General features: G+C 38.4%; 1 protein-coding gene across 1 annotated transcript; it reads right to left on the reverse strand.

The window, feature by feature from the left end:
- Nucleotides 1–447: 447 nt before the first annotated feature.
- LOC140806654 (uncharacterized) lies at nucleotides 448–1,134 on the reverse strand. Its single transcript, XM_073163207.1, has one exon. The coding sequence runs from the start codon at nucleotides 1,132–1,134 to the stop codon at nucleotides 448–450; it is 687 nt and encodes a 228-aa protein (XP_073019308.1).
- Between the last annotated feature and the right edge of the window lie 15,002 nt (nucleotides 1,135–16,136).

The raw sequence follows: 16,136 nt of genomic DNA on the forward strand, positions 1-16,136 counted from the left end.
AAATTTCAAATTAGCCCCTCCAAGTTCTGAAAATTGCACCGGGTCCTTCAAATTTTCAAAATTACAATATGAACCTTTCTCAATTTCGAATTCAAATCCAAGAATTCTCGATTTTTTTTGCAATTAGGTCCTCAAATTATAAGTTATTACAAATGGGTCCCTAAAATTCTAAAATCAAACAATTAAATTCTTCATCCAAAATAGGTAGAGCATGCATCCTAATTCCTTCTATGTTATCAATCTCGCAATTTAATCCTCATGCAAGCATAAATCCATGCAATTATGCGACAATTAAAATCTTAAACAAAAGAGTTACCCGTAATCAATGTCGAGTCTGGCTCTGCCTCAATCTCCTCGGCATGCATCACATAAGCCCGGCTAGTAATGGGGCCCTTGTTCCGAGGGCAATCCGCTGCTTTATGGCCCTCCTATCCGCAAAAGAAGCATTTAAAGGTTCCCCACCTGCACTCGCCAAAATGGAACATGCTTCTGTGGCCTCCTAAACTGCCCTTGGGGCTTCTGCTTCCCTTGCTGACTCGGCGGCCCAGTAAACTGGTTTTTCTGAGGCCGGGAACTGGACTGAGTCTTATGCCGCTTCCTATGAATCTTGGGTTCTATTTCTCGCAGTGTCTGCTCTGCCTGAAAAGCACAGACAGTGGCCTCATCATAACCTGTCGGCCTCATCATCATGACGTACCGGCGAAGAGTGGGTGTTAGTCCATCTAGGAAATGCCTCAGCTTCTGGATGGCATCTCCCGCTATCATGGCCACAAAATGACAGCCCCTGTCAAACTTGTGGATAAAATCCGCCACAGATAAGTCCCCCTGCCGGAGACTCATGAATTCCCTCGTCACGCGGCCCCTAACGTCAGCTGGGAAATACTTCCTGAAGAACATCTCCCTAAACCTGGCCCAAGTGAGAGTAGCAACATCCACTGCATGTGAAGCTCTCTCCAACCACAGTGATGCGTTGTCCCTCAGCATATAAATGGCGCACCTGGCCCGGTCACCATCCCTCATCTGTAAGCACTCAAAGTGTAACTCTAGAGACCTAATCCATCCCTCTTGCCACAAATGGATCGGTGGTACCCCCGAACTCCTTCGGGTTAAGCCAGCCAAACTGCTAAAACACATCTGTCTGAGGCCTAGAAGCCTGCTGTACCTACTCCAGTAGCCTAGCCATACCCTCCAAAACTCGGGTAGTTGGGTCCAAAGGCAGTGGTGGGGGTGGAGTATCAACGCTGGAGTCGCGTCTGGGAGGGATGATCTGAATACAGTTCAATTTGTAAACGTAACCCATCATGTAATCAATCTAGTTTTTTATAATAATAAACCTCAAATCGTAACGGTAGTTAAACATGTACAATGGATCATCGTAAAGCATAAATCATGTTAACATGCATGTGATAATAGTAAATCATTTAAAATGTTTGAAACTTAAAAGCTTACAGACTTAAGGCTTGAAGACTGAGCGACAGAAGCTGGCGGTGGCACAACCCTATACAGGACCCTTGCTTTGATATCAACTGAAATGCCTAATCATTTTAAAAGTGCGGAATTGTTTTTTTTTTTAAAAAAAAAAAACTCACATTTTCGAAATAACATTTAAAATAATCATAATTATTTGACAATAAAAATAATGCAGTTTAAACTAACCAAACTCATCCAAAATCATACGTAAACATAAACGAGTAAAAATCTTAAAATCATCAACGTAATAAAATGTTCATCTCCTCTCAAATCTAATGAATCGTAATGCAGAAAACATGCGGTCCTCGGGTCGTGTCACCGCACCAAGTCTGCCTACTTAGATTTCGGCACCTCCAATCTCCACACCATCAAGCTCACCTGCATCACACATGTCTAGTGAGTCTAAAGACTCAACACACATGTACCAGAAATAATATGTACATAGACATAGCACACAGCAGTGAAAAATATCATACTCAACATATCTTTCATGAATTCAAAAGCATGAACATAAACGTGTCGTGTAAAATCATATCGTGTCAAAGCATGTCATCTCATGTCATCATATACGTACAAATTTTCATTTAAATGAATTTAGTTCATTATTTGTGACTTTCGTATCATCTCTATCGATGGATCCATCTACGTATAACCACGGTATCGGGCGGTAGGGACATCAGCGACAGAATTACCCGTCCACTAAGCCTTGGCCTCAGCTCATCATATCTCATGTCATTGTATACATATAGATCGTCAGTCACAACCAATTACCATCCTTCAAAACTATCATCATATTCACCACTTAAGAAAAATATGCATATACGTAACTTTTTTCTTAAAATCAAGCATGCACCGAATTTATTATAATTTCACAAAAATCATAAACATGATGCACAAACATTTAAAACATGATAAAATGTGATGAGGGCGCTGCCAGGACCAAAATCTCACCCCAGGTGCAAAATGACCATTTTGCCCCTAGAAACCCAAATATACCGTTTTACCCTTGGACCTCAAAAATTTGACCCGAAGCTTACATAACTCCTTAAAATATCCCAAAACATATTCATAAACATTCTTAGATGTATACTCGAGCCCAATATCAAACTTAACCGATCCGTTTTAAAACTAGCACCGGAGTTCCGGTTTCAACCTGAATCGAACTGAAACTTAACTAATTTTTTTCCAACTTTTACCACAACTTAAAAAAACTTAAAAGACCCTAAAACCATCAATACTAAGCCCTTAAACATCTCGGAGTGGCCCTACAAGTTGCTGGAAGTTTTCATCTATTCTCTTATCCAACCCTCCATGCACCACCCGAACTCTAGCACCCCTAGGCTCGCACCAGTCTCGAGCCAAGCCATCTAGGACCTAGACACCAAACCCACAGACCAATCTCCATGTACGCTGGAAATCGCAATCGATCACTTGCTCTCAAAAACCAGTAGCCGCGACTAACTCTCATAGGCACACTCTATCGGATTCAGGGACGGTTCCAGCAGCGTTCGAGCCATCCTCAGCCTTGACTCAGACCCCAAACGTCCTGGTTTAAGCCTTGGATCACCTCTTGCACCGCTGGTTCCAACCCATTCACGCAATCTCCCTCAAACCCACACCAACGCAGCAGCCCTCTCTCGGCCTTTCAACCTACAGCCCCAACAACGATTCTACTCCTCAAGACAACCTCTTGTCATCATGTTCAGTTCCTAAACCATCACGAACCACAGCCCCTTGCACAACATACAAGAACAATGTGAGTAGTTCTTAAGAAAATGAAAGAAAAGAAACCAAATCATTTGATCTCTATGCAAGGTGATGGATCGAGATTTTCACACATAAAGAAACATAGAACAGTAGGTATACAACATATGTGATGCAAAAATAACGGTACAAGGCGTGCCTTGATGTAATAGACGTGAGGAGATCGAAGAACGAGTGCCGAAAGAATTTTTTTTCAAGAACAAGCTTTTGCCGAGGGAACCTTCATCTGTGGAAGGGTATAAAACCGAGAAAAAGTTTGTCGAGGGAAGGGTTTCGGCTCATGGAGTGATTAGGTTTAGGTTAAGTGAGTTTAAGTTGTTAATTAAATAGTAATCTAGTCGATAATGGGCCCTAAATTGCCAATTAAAAGTTTAAAAAGAGTTTTAAGCCCAATAAGCTTAAAAGTAGGCTCATTAAGTCCAAACACAATCCCAAAAAATATTTCGTTTGGGTACATTCTTGAAAATATTAGCCGAACCCTCAAAAAGTCCCTCGATTCTATAAAATTTACGTACCGCTAAAAAATATGCTCTGACGGGTAAAAATACCCAACAAAGCCTGATTCTTGAAAAATACCTTTAAAACAATTTTTATTAATTAATAAAAATTAATCATGTAATAAAAATAATTTTTCTGATAATTCCCCGGTCTTCGTTCCTCGTTCGAGCGTGAAATGCACTTAGAAACCCTAATGCATGAACTTTTAAAATTTCATGAAATAAATCGTATTATGCCATAATTATGCATAAAAATAATTAATCACATAATTTAAATAAAATCATTGATTGCATGCATTCAGGTTACTTGAATTAATTTCATGGAACTTACACCACCACTCTAATATAGTCTTGCACAAAGAAATTAAACTTGTGTATGTAGTCTTTGAAACACAGACATTAAACAAGTGTTGACTGAAAGGTGCTGCCTTGAGTCTAGTCTAGGAGTTTAGTTAGGCAGTGAGTAAGTTCTAAGCTGAGAGGGTTTGTACAAAGTGTTGTCTAAATCAAAGCCTTCTAGTAGATTCTACCCGATGCGGTAGAAAGAGTGACGTAAGAGCATTTGAATTCTTCAAACATTCCATAAACATATCTTGTATATTTAACTGCTTAACTTTCGTCTTAAAATTTATTTGATCAGTTCAGATGATATCAGTTTAGTTCTCACAATAACTCAACTGATACAAGCTTGAACTGATCCCCCTTATTTCAGTTATTCGGTTGCACTGGATATAAAATATATCAGTGTTTCTTAACGAAAGAATATTTCGAGTATTTACCGCTTGGTTTTAAAATCAAACTCGATCTAATTCATCGGTGTATGCATTCTTAGAACACGAGCTATTGCAGGTCTTGGAGAATATTGTGTTTGAATCACCTCAAGGAGCACAACATACTATCCTTTAATTGGTATCAGAGCTAGCTGTTCTAAGAAGGACATTTGAAAACCGACTAAATTATTTACTTTAAAATAGTTTTAAAAGCTATTTAAAAGTACATTATATTATTTTCAAAACTATTTGAAAATGTTTATCTAACGCTCATTGCGAAGAGTACAGAGGATTGACTCCGTGACTAACATTGTCGCCACTTCCCTCGACTCCGAGCTTTGGGGCTTTGATCAGCCTGCAGGGGTATGAGTCCTACCTATTGGCTATTTAGCAAAACTGATCGGAAGACAAGGTTTCAGCTGCCAACCTCCCAGTTGAAGCTGATCTACAGACGAAGCCAAGAATGTTGAGATGTTGGATGATTAAAGTGGAGATTAATCATCAGCAGTATGTTAGAGTAGGTGCCCGTCGAGCCAAGTGTAGGCCGATGGTTCATGTTTAAACTCTATGAATAAACAATCTTTATTTTAATTATATTTTAAATTATTGTTTTGGCAAATCTTTATCTGTATACACATGCTAGTTCCATAGATAAAGTTCTTGAATATACAAATAGTAGAAAGAATACGAGATGCTCCTATGATGAGTATCATGAAACTCATATTTGGAATAATGTATATTCTAAATAATTCCTATTCGATTCAGTCGACATTAAGAAGGATAAAGGCCTCTCGAGTTTGAGACTATTATCTGCGATGTGAGTACAATGTTTCATTGGTAGGGGACATTGTGATGTCTGAGCATGCAGATAGGTGCACCTCGTAGAGTGTACTGAACAATTCTCCATAAAAGATTCTCCAAGTGGTTCTCACTTATCGAGTGGAAACGTTCTAGTTTATGGTCGTACACTATTAGTACTTATGACCTGGGACAACATTGTGACTCTATATGCTAGAATTACACTTTGACTTGGTTACGGACTCATATGGGATCATCAGGTGGCAAGTTTGGGTGTTCTGTCGAAACATATAGGAGTCTATGCATTGTAGTCAGTGATTCATCGCTTACCTTCGGGTATAGATATGTGATCTCATGTGTATTTAGTTTGAAATCGCTGATCAGAGTGTTGGTGGTAACTAAGAAAGGAAAAGGGGTTTCTTAGATTACACCATCGATGCAAATCCGACATGACACATAGTATCGGTTCTTTGACAGCTCTCAATATACCAATAGTTGTCGAATCGTTTGGATATATGAGTTGAAGGGACCGTACTGTACGCTAACCATAATGAAATGGTTCCTGCAGGAACTATCGTTTGATACCTATGAAATCATGTAAGCGATGCTGCTAGGCATTTAACATGATCGGTTGGGTACTATCAAACTTGAGTTCTGACGTTCTTATTATCAAGGAGTTGATAATTAAAAATGGAGCAACTGGGGTATGACACTTCTAGTCGTATCAATGAAGCATTAATGGCCAGATAAGTACTAACTTTCTAGATCTCATTGAGAAGTAAAATAATTCAATGTGTTGAATGACTTATAAAGGAGTTTATAAGCGTAAAGAAAAATTAGAAGTGTGACTTCTGTATGGAGAATGTAGCTTTTAATTTATGGAAGTGTTCCTAAATTAAAAATTGTCTCAGATAAACAATGTATTCGAAAATTGTGATTTTCATAAACATTATTATGCACTAAATTAAATTCATTCATTTGTTGAATTAATTAAACAGTATTGGACCTAGTTGTAATGCCCGAGATTATATTAATGTAATCCGAAATTATTAATTGATGAATTGATGTGATTATGGAAGGAAAAGACCGAGAAAGACAAGAGGAAGGCATGTTACATGTGTGAGGACAGAACACCTCGCGCGAGGCGCGCATATGTGCGAGAAGCTCATGCCGAGGCAGAAGACCTCGTGCATATGCGCGAGACAGGGCGCGCATATGCGCGAGCAGTTGAAATATCCAAGTGCCGAGACAGTAGGTCTGGCGCATATGCACAGGGACAGGGCACGCATATGCGCGAGCAGAAGATTTTCTATATGCCGAGTCCAGTAGGTCTCGTGCATATGCGCCAGTGAGGGTCGCGCATATGCGCGAGACGTGTAATACAAAGATTTAGCCACATGTCTTGGCCATGCACAGTTATATGTAAATTCATTTCATTTCCTTCATACTTGATCGAGAAGAACCGAGGAAGACGCCATAAGAAAAGAAAGGTATTAACCAATGTTGAACCGGGATAGATAACTCAAGTCAGATACGACTGAGTTCCAAAAACCACATGCTTATTTTTTATTACTTGTTATGGTTTTAATACCTTTGTATTCTTTCAATATGTATGCTTATTCTATTGACTTATAGTAAAGTAGATAATAGAAGATAGATATCGAGAAAGAGTCTTTGGCAGAGGTGCCAAGGCACTGGATGTTTAGTTTATATCGATGTGCATAGGAGTAGATCGACTCCTATTGTAGAGATTCGATATAATGTACCAAAGTCCGGGAACCAGGATCCCTAGATATGAGTCGGGTCAGAGAATAAGAGCCTAAGCATTTGATTACGGTTTATATCAATTCATGTTCCTCAGATTATGATACATGTTATTTGATAAGTGTTTATGCTTTTATATATATGCTTATATGAAATACATGTATACATTGTTTATACTGGGAATTAAATTATCACCGGAGTTATCTGGCTATTGTTGTGTTTGTATGTGTGCATAACAAGAGGTGAGACATGATCGGGGTCGAGAAGAGGATGAGAGATCGAGATTAGAGTGGAGATCCGGGCCCAGAAGTAGAATGGGTTTTCAGCACTTGATATGTAGTTGTTGAACCTTAGTTGTATGATTTTATGTTGAACAAGTTTGTACCTTTGATCTTGTTGTAGATATTGCACTTGATCTTGTGATTTAAATAAGAGGATGCATAACTTGTTATAGCATTTTGTACACTCGATTATAAAGTGTTCAACTTTAAAAAAAATTGATCCATTCCCAAAGATGATTTAAGAAATGAATTAGCTTCCGGGTCCCCACAGCAGGTGGTATCAGAGTAGTAGGTTCTTTAGACTGGAATGGAAGAGAGTAAGTGGTGTAGATTGAGTTTTCTTTCTTTGATTTTATGGTGCTAGCATGTTTTATTGCTTTAATACATGTTTACCTGATTATTTTATTTGATTGGAAACATGTATGACTTGAGAATGAATCAGAACCGATTTTTGATCAGCAGTAAGATGATCAGAGGAGGACTAAAACAGATTTGTTAGACTGGATTACTAATCTTTTTGATAATCAGATATGCCTCCTCGAAGAATCCCAGAATAGGGTAGTAGTACCTCAAATAATCCGATGGATGTTACAGCGACACCCATGGAGACCCTTGTTGAAGAGATTTCAGTCATTCAAACCGCCGAATTTGAAGGGCACTGAAAATGCTATCGACGATGAGAGTTGGCTAGATGATATCGAGATGTTTTTTGATTCATTAGACTATACAGATTAGCGTACATTCAAACTGATTGGGCACCAGTTGCATGATGTTGCAAAGAATTGGTGGCTTACTGAGGAAGAGAGGTTTGGAGCATCGAGGTATGGTTATTACTTAGAAGATTTTCAAAAATGAATTCTATCAACCTCCCAGTATCGTACAGAAAAGACAAGGGTGTAGAGTTTGCCAACTTGAAACAGGGTGGTCAACTTAATATTGAAGAATATGTGGCCAAATTCTCTACCTTGTTGCGTTTTGCTCCAAACGTTGCTGAGAATGATGAAGCCGTGGCTGATCAGTTCATTAATGGGTTGAATATGAAATCTTTACACTGGTAAATACCGGGCGACCAAATAACTTTGCTGATACCTTGAACAGAACAAAGGGAGCTGAAGCAGGCCTAACCCGATAGAAAGGAGCTTCGTATGTTACTCCCCCACAGAAACAACAACAACCTTCCCCTCAGTTTCATCAACTACCTCCCAGATTTGAGAGTAGCAGTAGCAATAGTGGGAAGAAAGATTATTTGAAAGCGAGAGGGAAACAGTTTAACAAGTCTGGTAGTAGTTCATCTAGCTCCAGTGGTTCACGACAGAGCCAGAGTTATGCCTGGTCTATTGCAGAACATGTGGAGGAAGGCATCCTATAGAGCAATGCCAAGGAGTGTTTGGTAGTTGCAACATCTGCAGACAGCAGGGACATTTTTCCATAGCCTGTCCACAGCGTGGTTCTCAAAGATCCCAAGGAGCAGAATCATCTGGATCAGTGGCTCAGCCTGATGGACGATCATCTGCTGTTCACTAATTCCAGCCTAGCACCTGCCCAGTCACAAGCCAAGGCCAGGAGGAAGCCATACTGTTAGCCAACCTCCGAGACAGCAGGCTAGAGTGTTTGCATTGACTGAAGAACCAGCTCAGGAAGCACCTGATGATGTGGTTGTAGGTAACGGTTCTCTCTGTGGTTATCCTGCTTATGTATTGATTGATACGGGTGCATCCGATACTTTTATGTCTGAACAATTTTCCTTGATACATGATTTGATTGTTGAGTCATTATCTGCTTTAGTATCTATCTTTTCACCTTTGGGGAGAGGTCTTATATCAGTGAATAATATTAGACACTGTATGCTGCAGTATGATAGCAATGAGAAAGAGTTAGATTGTATTGTACTCGATTTGTCTGATTTTGACTGTATTATTGGTATTGATCTGCTGACCAAGTACAGAGCTAATGTAGATTGTTTCCAGAGAATTGTAAAATTCAGACCTGAAATGGCTGATGAATGGAAATTTTATAGTAACGGTTCCAGATCTCGGATTCCTTTGATATCTATGTTGTCTAAGACTCGATTATTACAAAAAGGAGTAGAAGGATTCCTTGTGTATTCAGTAGATGTACTGAAGTCGAGCCCTTCATTGGCAGATTTGCCAGTGGTATGTTAGTTTGCCGATGTGTTTCCAGATGAGATTCCACGTTTGCCTCCAATCCGAGAAATAGATTTCAGCATTGAATTGATACCAGGTACAGTACCTATTTCTAAAACTCCATACAGAAGGGCACCGATTGAACTGAAAGAACTAAAAGATAGTTAGAAGATTTACAGGCCAAAAGTTACATCAGACCGAGTGTTTCTCCTTGGGGTGCTCCATTATTGTTTGTCAGAAAGAAAGACGGTTCGATGAGACTCTGCATTGATTATCGGAAATTGAACAAGGCTACGGTAAAGAATAATTATCCTTTGACTCGTATTGATGATTTGTTTGATCAGTTTCAGGGTTCTTCTATTTATTCCAAGATCGATATGAGATCTGGATATCATCATCTGAGAGTCAGAGATTCTGATATATCGAATGACAACTTTCAGAACCAGGTATGGTCACTATGAGTTTATAGTCATGCTGTTTGGTTTAACGAATGCTCAAGCTGTATTTATGGGTTTGATGAACCATATATTTAAAAAGTATCTTGATGACTTTGTGATTATTTTTATTGATGATATTCTGATATATTCAAAGAATTTGAATGATCATGCTAAACATTTGAGAATTGTATTGAGAACTCTGAGGGCTGAGAAATTGTATGCCATGTTATCGAAATTTTAGTTTTGTCTGAAACAAGTCGTATTTTTGGGGCACATTATATCTGGAAATGGTATTTCTGCTGATCCTAGCAAAGTTAAATTTGTGATCAATTGGCCTAGACCGACATCAGTGCCAGAGATACGCAGTTTTATGGGTTTAGCAGGCTATTACCGTTGATTCATCAAAGATTTCTCGAGTATTTGCTAAGCCGATTACTCAGCTAACCTAGAAGAATACTCCATTTGTTTGGTCAGAGGCATGTGAAGTCAGTTTTCTAGAGTTGAAGAAGATATTAACCAGTGCTCTGGTGTTGACTATTCCGTCAGGTACTGGTGATTTTGTTGTTTACTGTGATTAACTGAGGACTAGGTTGTGTTCTGATGCAGCGATGACATGTTATTGCTTATGCTTCAAGACAATTAAAGCCGCATGAGACTCGTTATCCGTTTCATGATCTTGAATTGGCTGCTATCGTGTTTGCATTGAATATTTGGCGACACTACCTATACGGCGAGAAATTTGAAATTTATTCTGATCATAAGAGTTTGAAGTATCTATTTTCACAGTAAGAACTGAATATGAGACAACGAAGATTGCTTGATTTGTTGAAAGATTTTGATTGTGAAATCAAATATTATCCGGGGAAGTCAAATACAGCAAGCTGATGAACTGAGTCGAAAAGGTTTGTTCTTTATCCTTATCGACGATTGGTGTTTCAAATTTGATTGAAGATTGTTGTTTGTCTGGATTAGTATTTGAAACAGATTGTAAACCGTTGAGACTCTATACTGTTCAATTTTGAACCAGAACTGACTTTAAGAATTAAATAAGCTCAGAAAGTTGATCAGAATGTTCAGAACTCGATTTTGATGGTCAGTGCAGGGCATCAATCAGAATATCAAGTTCGTGAGAATGTATTATTTGTGAATAATCGTCTTGTTGTGCCAGATGTTTCAAATTTGAAACAACATATTTTGTCAGAAGCACACAGTAGTCGATTCAGTATTCATCCTGGTGGCATAAAAATGTATAATGGTTTGAAGAAATAGTTTTGGTGGAAACAGATGAAAGCAGATATTGCAGAATTTTTATCTAGATGTCTGAATTGCCAACAGGTGAAAGCAGAAAGGAATAAACTAGGAGGTCTGTTGCATAGCTTATTTATTCCAGAATGGAAATGGGGTCACATTTCCATGGATTTTGTGACGAAGCTACCACGTTCCTCTAGAGGTTGTGATGCGATTTGGGTCATTATTAACAGATTAACCAAATCAGCATGTTTTATTCCGTACAAGATGACATACCAACATGACCAGATGGCAGATATTATGTCAGAGAAGTGGTCAGATTACATTGAGTATCAGATCGTAATCCTCGATTTACTTCGTACTTTTGGCACAGTTTGCAACAAGCTCTAGGTACGAAATTGCATTTGAGTACCGCATATCATCCTCAGACAGATAGATAGTCAGAGCGAACTATCCAGACATTGGAAGATATGCTTAGAGCTATAGTGCTAGATTTTGGCACTAGTTGGCAAGATTCCCTACAACTTTGTGAATTTTCCTACAACAACAGCTATCAGACGCGTATAGAGATGGCTCCGTTTGAAGCTTTGTACGGCAAGAAGTGCAGATCTCTGCTTTCTTGGGATGATATCTCCGAGGTACCTGAGATTGGGCCTGATATGATCCAAGAGATGACTGAGAAAGTAAAGCTGATTCAGCAGAAAATGAAGACAGCTCAAGATAGACAGGCCAAATATGCAAATATTCGATGTAAACCATTGGTATTTGAAGCAAGAGATAGAGTATTTCTGAAAATTTCTCCTTTCAGAGGCATTGTCAGATTTGGCAAGAAAGGGAAATTATCTCTACGTTATATTGGGTCGTACGAGATTTTGGAGAAAATAGGTGTTCGTGCTTATCGAATTGCTATTCCTCCGTCTCTATCTGGAATACATGATGTCTTTCATGTATCTATGCTATATAAATATATTCCCAATGCTTCTCATGTTCTTCAGCCAGACGAGGCCGAACATTATGAAACTCTGAGTTATTTTGAGAAGCCATTGTAGATTCTCGATCTAAAGAAAAGTAGCTCAGAACGAAGACTATTCCGCTTGTGAAAGTTCAATGGAGTCGTCATGGCATTGAAGAAGCTACTTGGGAAACTGAATCAGACATGAGATAGAAATTTCCAGAGTTATTTCATTGATGTGAGTTTTCTATTTAGCTTCTGTTATATATTCATATCTTATGTGATTTTATTGCCTGCGATTTCGAGGACGAAATCAAATCTTAGAGGGGGAATTTTAATGCCCGAGATTATATTAATCCGAATTTATTAATTGATGTATTGATGTGATTATGGAAGGAAAAGACCGAGAAAGACAAGAGGAAGGCATGTTACATGTGCGAGGGCAGAACACCTCGGCATAGGCACGAGAAGAGGCGCGCATATGGGCGAGAATCTCATGCCGAGGAATAAGTCCTCGCGCATATGCGCGACACAGGGCACGCATATGCGCGAGCAGTTGAAATATCCAAGTGCCGAGACAGTAGGTCTGGCTCATATGCGCGGGGACAGGGCGCACATATGGCGAGCAGAAGATTTTCTATATGACGAGACCAGTAGGTGACGCGCATATGCGCCAGTGAGGGTCGTGCATATGCACGAGATGTGTAATACAAAGATTGAGCCACATTTCTTGGCCATGCACAGTTATATGTAAATTCATGTCATTTCCTTCAGACTTGATCGAGAAGAACCGAGGAAGACGCCATAACAAATTCTCAAGTTCTTGAATTTAGAATTTGATTTTGTGCAAGATCCACCCGTCCGATTTTCAATCCGAATTTTTTTTTGTGTTTCTCTCATCAAAGGTTTCAAAAGAACGTAAGTTTTATTATGTTCTTGTATGATTCGAAAATCCGATATTGGAGAAATCATGATATAATTAATATATGGTGTTCTCGAGATTTTAATAATGGTATAATCGAAACCGGATCGAATAACTGATACCGTATGAAATTCTTATCATTTTCCAGATTTGATTTGATTGAGAATATCAGATTGTGTTTGTTATCGATTATGAGATATGATTTGTATCTGTTGATGTTGAGTTGTCGGGATATATCGAGATTGTAATGTTTTGCTGTCAAAATTTGATAAGATTGAGATGTTATGGTTTGAATTGTATGGTGATAGTAACATGTCATTCCAGATTGGATTTGATGTCGAGAATTCCACTTCAGAATCGATAGAAGAGGAACCAAAGCCGAACCCCGACAAAAAGAAAGGTATAAACCAATGTTGAACCAGGATAGATAACTCAAGTCAGATACGACTGAGTTCCCAAAACCACATACTTACTTGTTCTTACTTGTATGGTTTTAATATCTTTGTATTCTTTGAATGTGTATGCTTATTCTATTGACTTAAGTGGGCATCAGGAGTTAAAACCTCAGAATCGATAGTACAATCAAAGAGTTTAGTTTTACTAAGAATATTGAGGAACCCTATGTGTATAAGAAGGTCAATGGGAGTGATGTGGCATTCCCGGTGCTCTATGTTGATGACATTCTACTCATTGGAAATGATGTTGGAATGTTGCAATGAACGAAAATATAGTTAGCGAGTAAGTTCTCGATGCAGGACTTGGGTGAAACAATTTTTGTATTGGGAATACAGAACTATAGAGATAGATCAAGAAGATTGCTTGGTCTCACCCAGTCCACGTACATAGACATCATTGTTAAGAGGTTCTCGATGGATGAGTCCAAGAGAGGACATCTACCAATGTGTCATGGCGTATCCCTATCCAAGTCTATGTCTCTCAAGACTGATGTAGAGATAGCGACGATGACAAGCATTCCTTATGCATCTGCAATTGGTAGTATCATGTATGGGATGATATATACACGTCCTAACATGGCTTTTGCACTAAGTGTAGTGAGTAGATATCAATCGAACCATAGTCTTCCACACTGCAAAGCTGTGAAAGACATCCTCAAGTATTTGAGAAAGACCAATAAATTGTTCTTGGTCTATGGGGGTGAAGAACCAAAAATGGAAGGCTATAAAGCGATATCTATGACTCAAAGTCAACCTTTGGTTTAGTATTCATACTCAATAGTGTTGTTGTCTCTTGGAAGAGTTCCAAGCAAGACAGTACTGTGGATTCAACCACTAAGGCGGAATACATTGCTGCATCAGCTGCAGCAAAGGAGACTGTTTGGTTAAGGAATTTGGTCCAAGAGTTAGACGTCATTCCTAATAGAGTTGGTACAGTCCTAGTGTTTTGTGACAACACGAGAGCTATTGCTCAGGCGAAGGAGCCAAGGTCTTATCAGAAATCCAAACATGTATTGAGAAAGTACCACTTCCTCAAAGAGATTGTGGAAATTATTGTTTTGACGCATCTTTATCTGTATACCCATGCTAGTTGCATAGATAAAGTCTTTGAGTATATAAATAGTAGAAAGAATATGAGATGCTCGTATGTTGAGTATAATGAAACTTATTTGGCATTCTAAACAATTCATAGTCGATTCAGTCGTCGTTAAGAAGGATAAAGGCCGCTCGAGTTTGAGACTAGTATCTGCGATGAGTACCATGTTTCATTGGTAGGGGACATTGTAATGTCCGAGTATGCAGATAGGTGCTCCTCGTAGAGTGCACTGAACAATCCTCCATAAAGGACTTTCCAAATGATTCTCACTTATCGAGTGGAAACGTCCTAGTTTATTATTGTACACCATTAGTATTATGACCCGGGACAACATTGTGACTCTATATGCTAGCATTTCACTTTGACTTGTTTACTGACTCATATGGGATCATCATGTGGCAAGGTTGGGTGTTCTGTCGAAACATATAGGAGTCTATACATTGTATTCGGGGATTCACCGTTTACCTTCGGGTATGGATATCCTATGTGATCTCATGTGTATGTAGATTGAAATCTTTAATCAGAGTTTTGGTGGTAATTAAGAAAGGGGTTTCTTAGATTACACTATTGATACAACTAAAACATGACACATAATATCAATTCTTTGACAGCTCTCGATATAATAAAAGTTGTCGAATCGGTCGTGATATATGAGTTGAAGGGACCGTACTGCATGCTAACCTTAATGAAATGGTTTTTTCAGGCTCTATCATTTGATCTGGGGAATCATGTAAGCGATACTGCACTATCTTGCAGACTTGAGTTCTGACGTTCTTATTATCAAGGAGTTGATAATTAAGAATGGAGCAATTGGGGTATGCTCATATATGGACATATTTAGTCCTGAATCACATTTGAGATGTGAACCCACTTCTAGTCGTATCAATGAAGCATTAAGAGGAATATAAGTACTAGCTTTCTAGATCTCGTTGAGAAGTAAAATAGTTCAATGTGTTGAATGGCTTATGAAGAAGTTTATAAGCGCAAAAAAAAAATTAGAAGTATGACTTCTATATGAGCAATGCAGCTTTTAATTTATGAAGTGTTCCTAAATTAAAAGTTGGCTCAAATAAACAATGTATTTGAAAACGGTGATTATCATAAATATTATTATGGAATAAATTAAATTAATTCAAATTTTGAATTAATTAAACACTAATGGACATAGTAGAGTTCAACTAATTAAATTATTTCAAATGTTGAATTAATTAAATAGCATTGGGTCTTGTAAAGCCCAATAGGATATAACAATTTAACTAATAGGCTTGATTAAAAACAAGTAAAGTTTAAATAGTCTCAAATGTGTTTGAGATATTTAATAAAAGTCCATGGACTTTGTAAATGTTACATGCCTATATAAAATTTCATGTTGGGAGGTGAAAGGTTGAAGACAACTTTTTTAACAAACTAGGCAAGGCATGCATATGTAACTTTTTAATTTTCAAACAACCAGGAAAATTTCCTCCCCTTCTCTCCTCATATAATTTGGCCGAAATTCTCTAAAATTTCTCTCCAATTTTTTGCTTCTTCAATTGTTG

This window comes from Primulina eburnea, chromosome 12, assembly GCF_022965805.1.
Source record: "Primulina eburnea isolate SZY01 chromosome 12, ASM2296580v1, whole genome shotgun sequence".
In the NCBI taxonomy this organism is placed as follows: Eukaryota; Viridiplantae; Streptophyta; class Magnoliopsida; order Lamiales; family Gesneriaceae; genus Primulina; species Primulina eburnea.

Coding starts and splice junctions, on each gene's coding strand:
- LOC140806654 (XM_073163207.1), bottom strand. CDS start 1,134: ATGTGTTTTAGCAGTTTGGCTGGCTTAACCCGAAGGAGTTCGGGGGTA.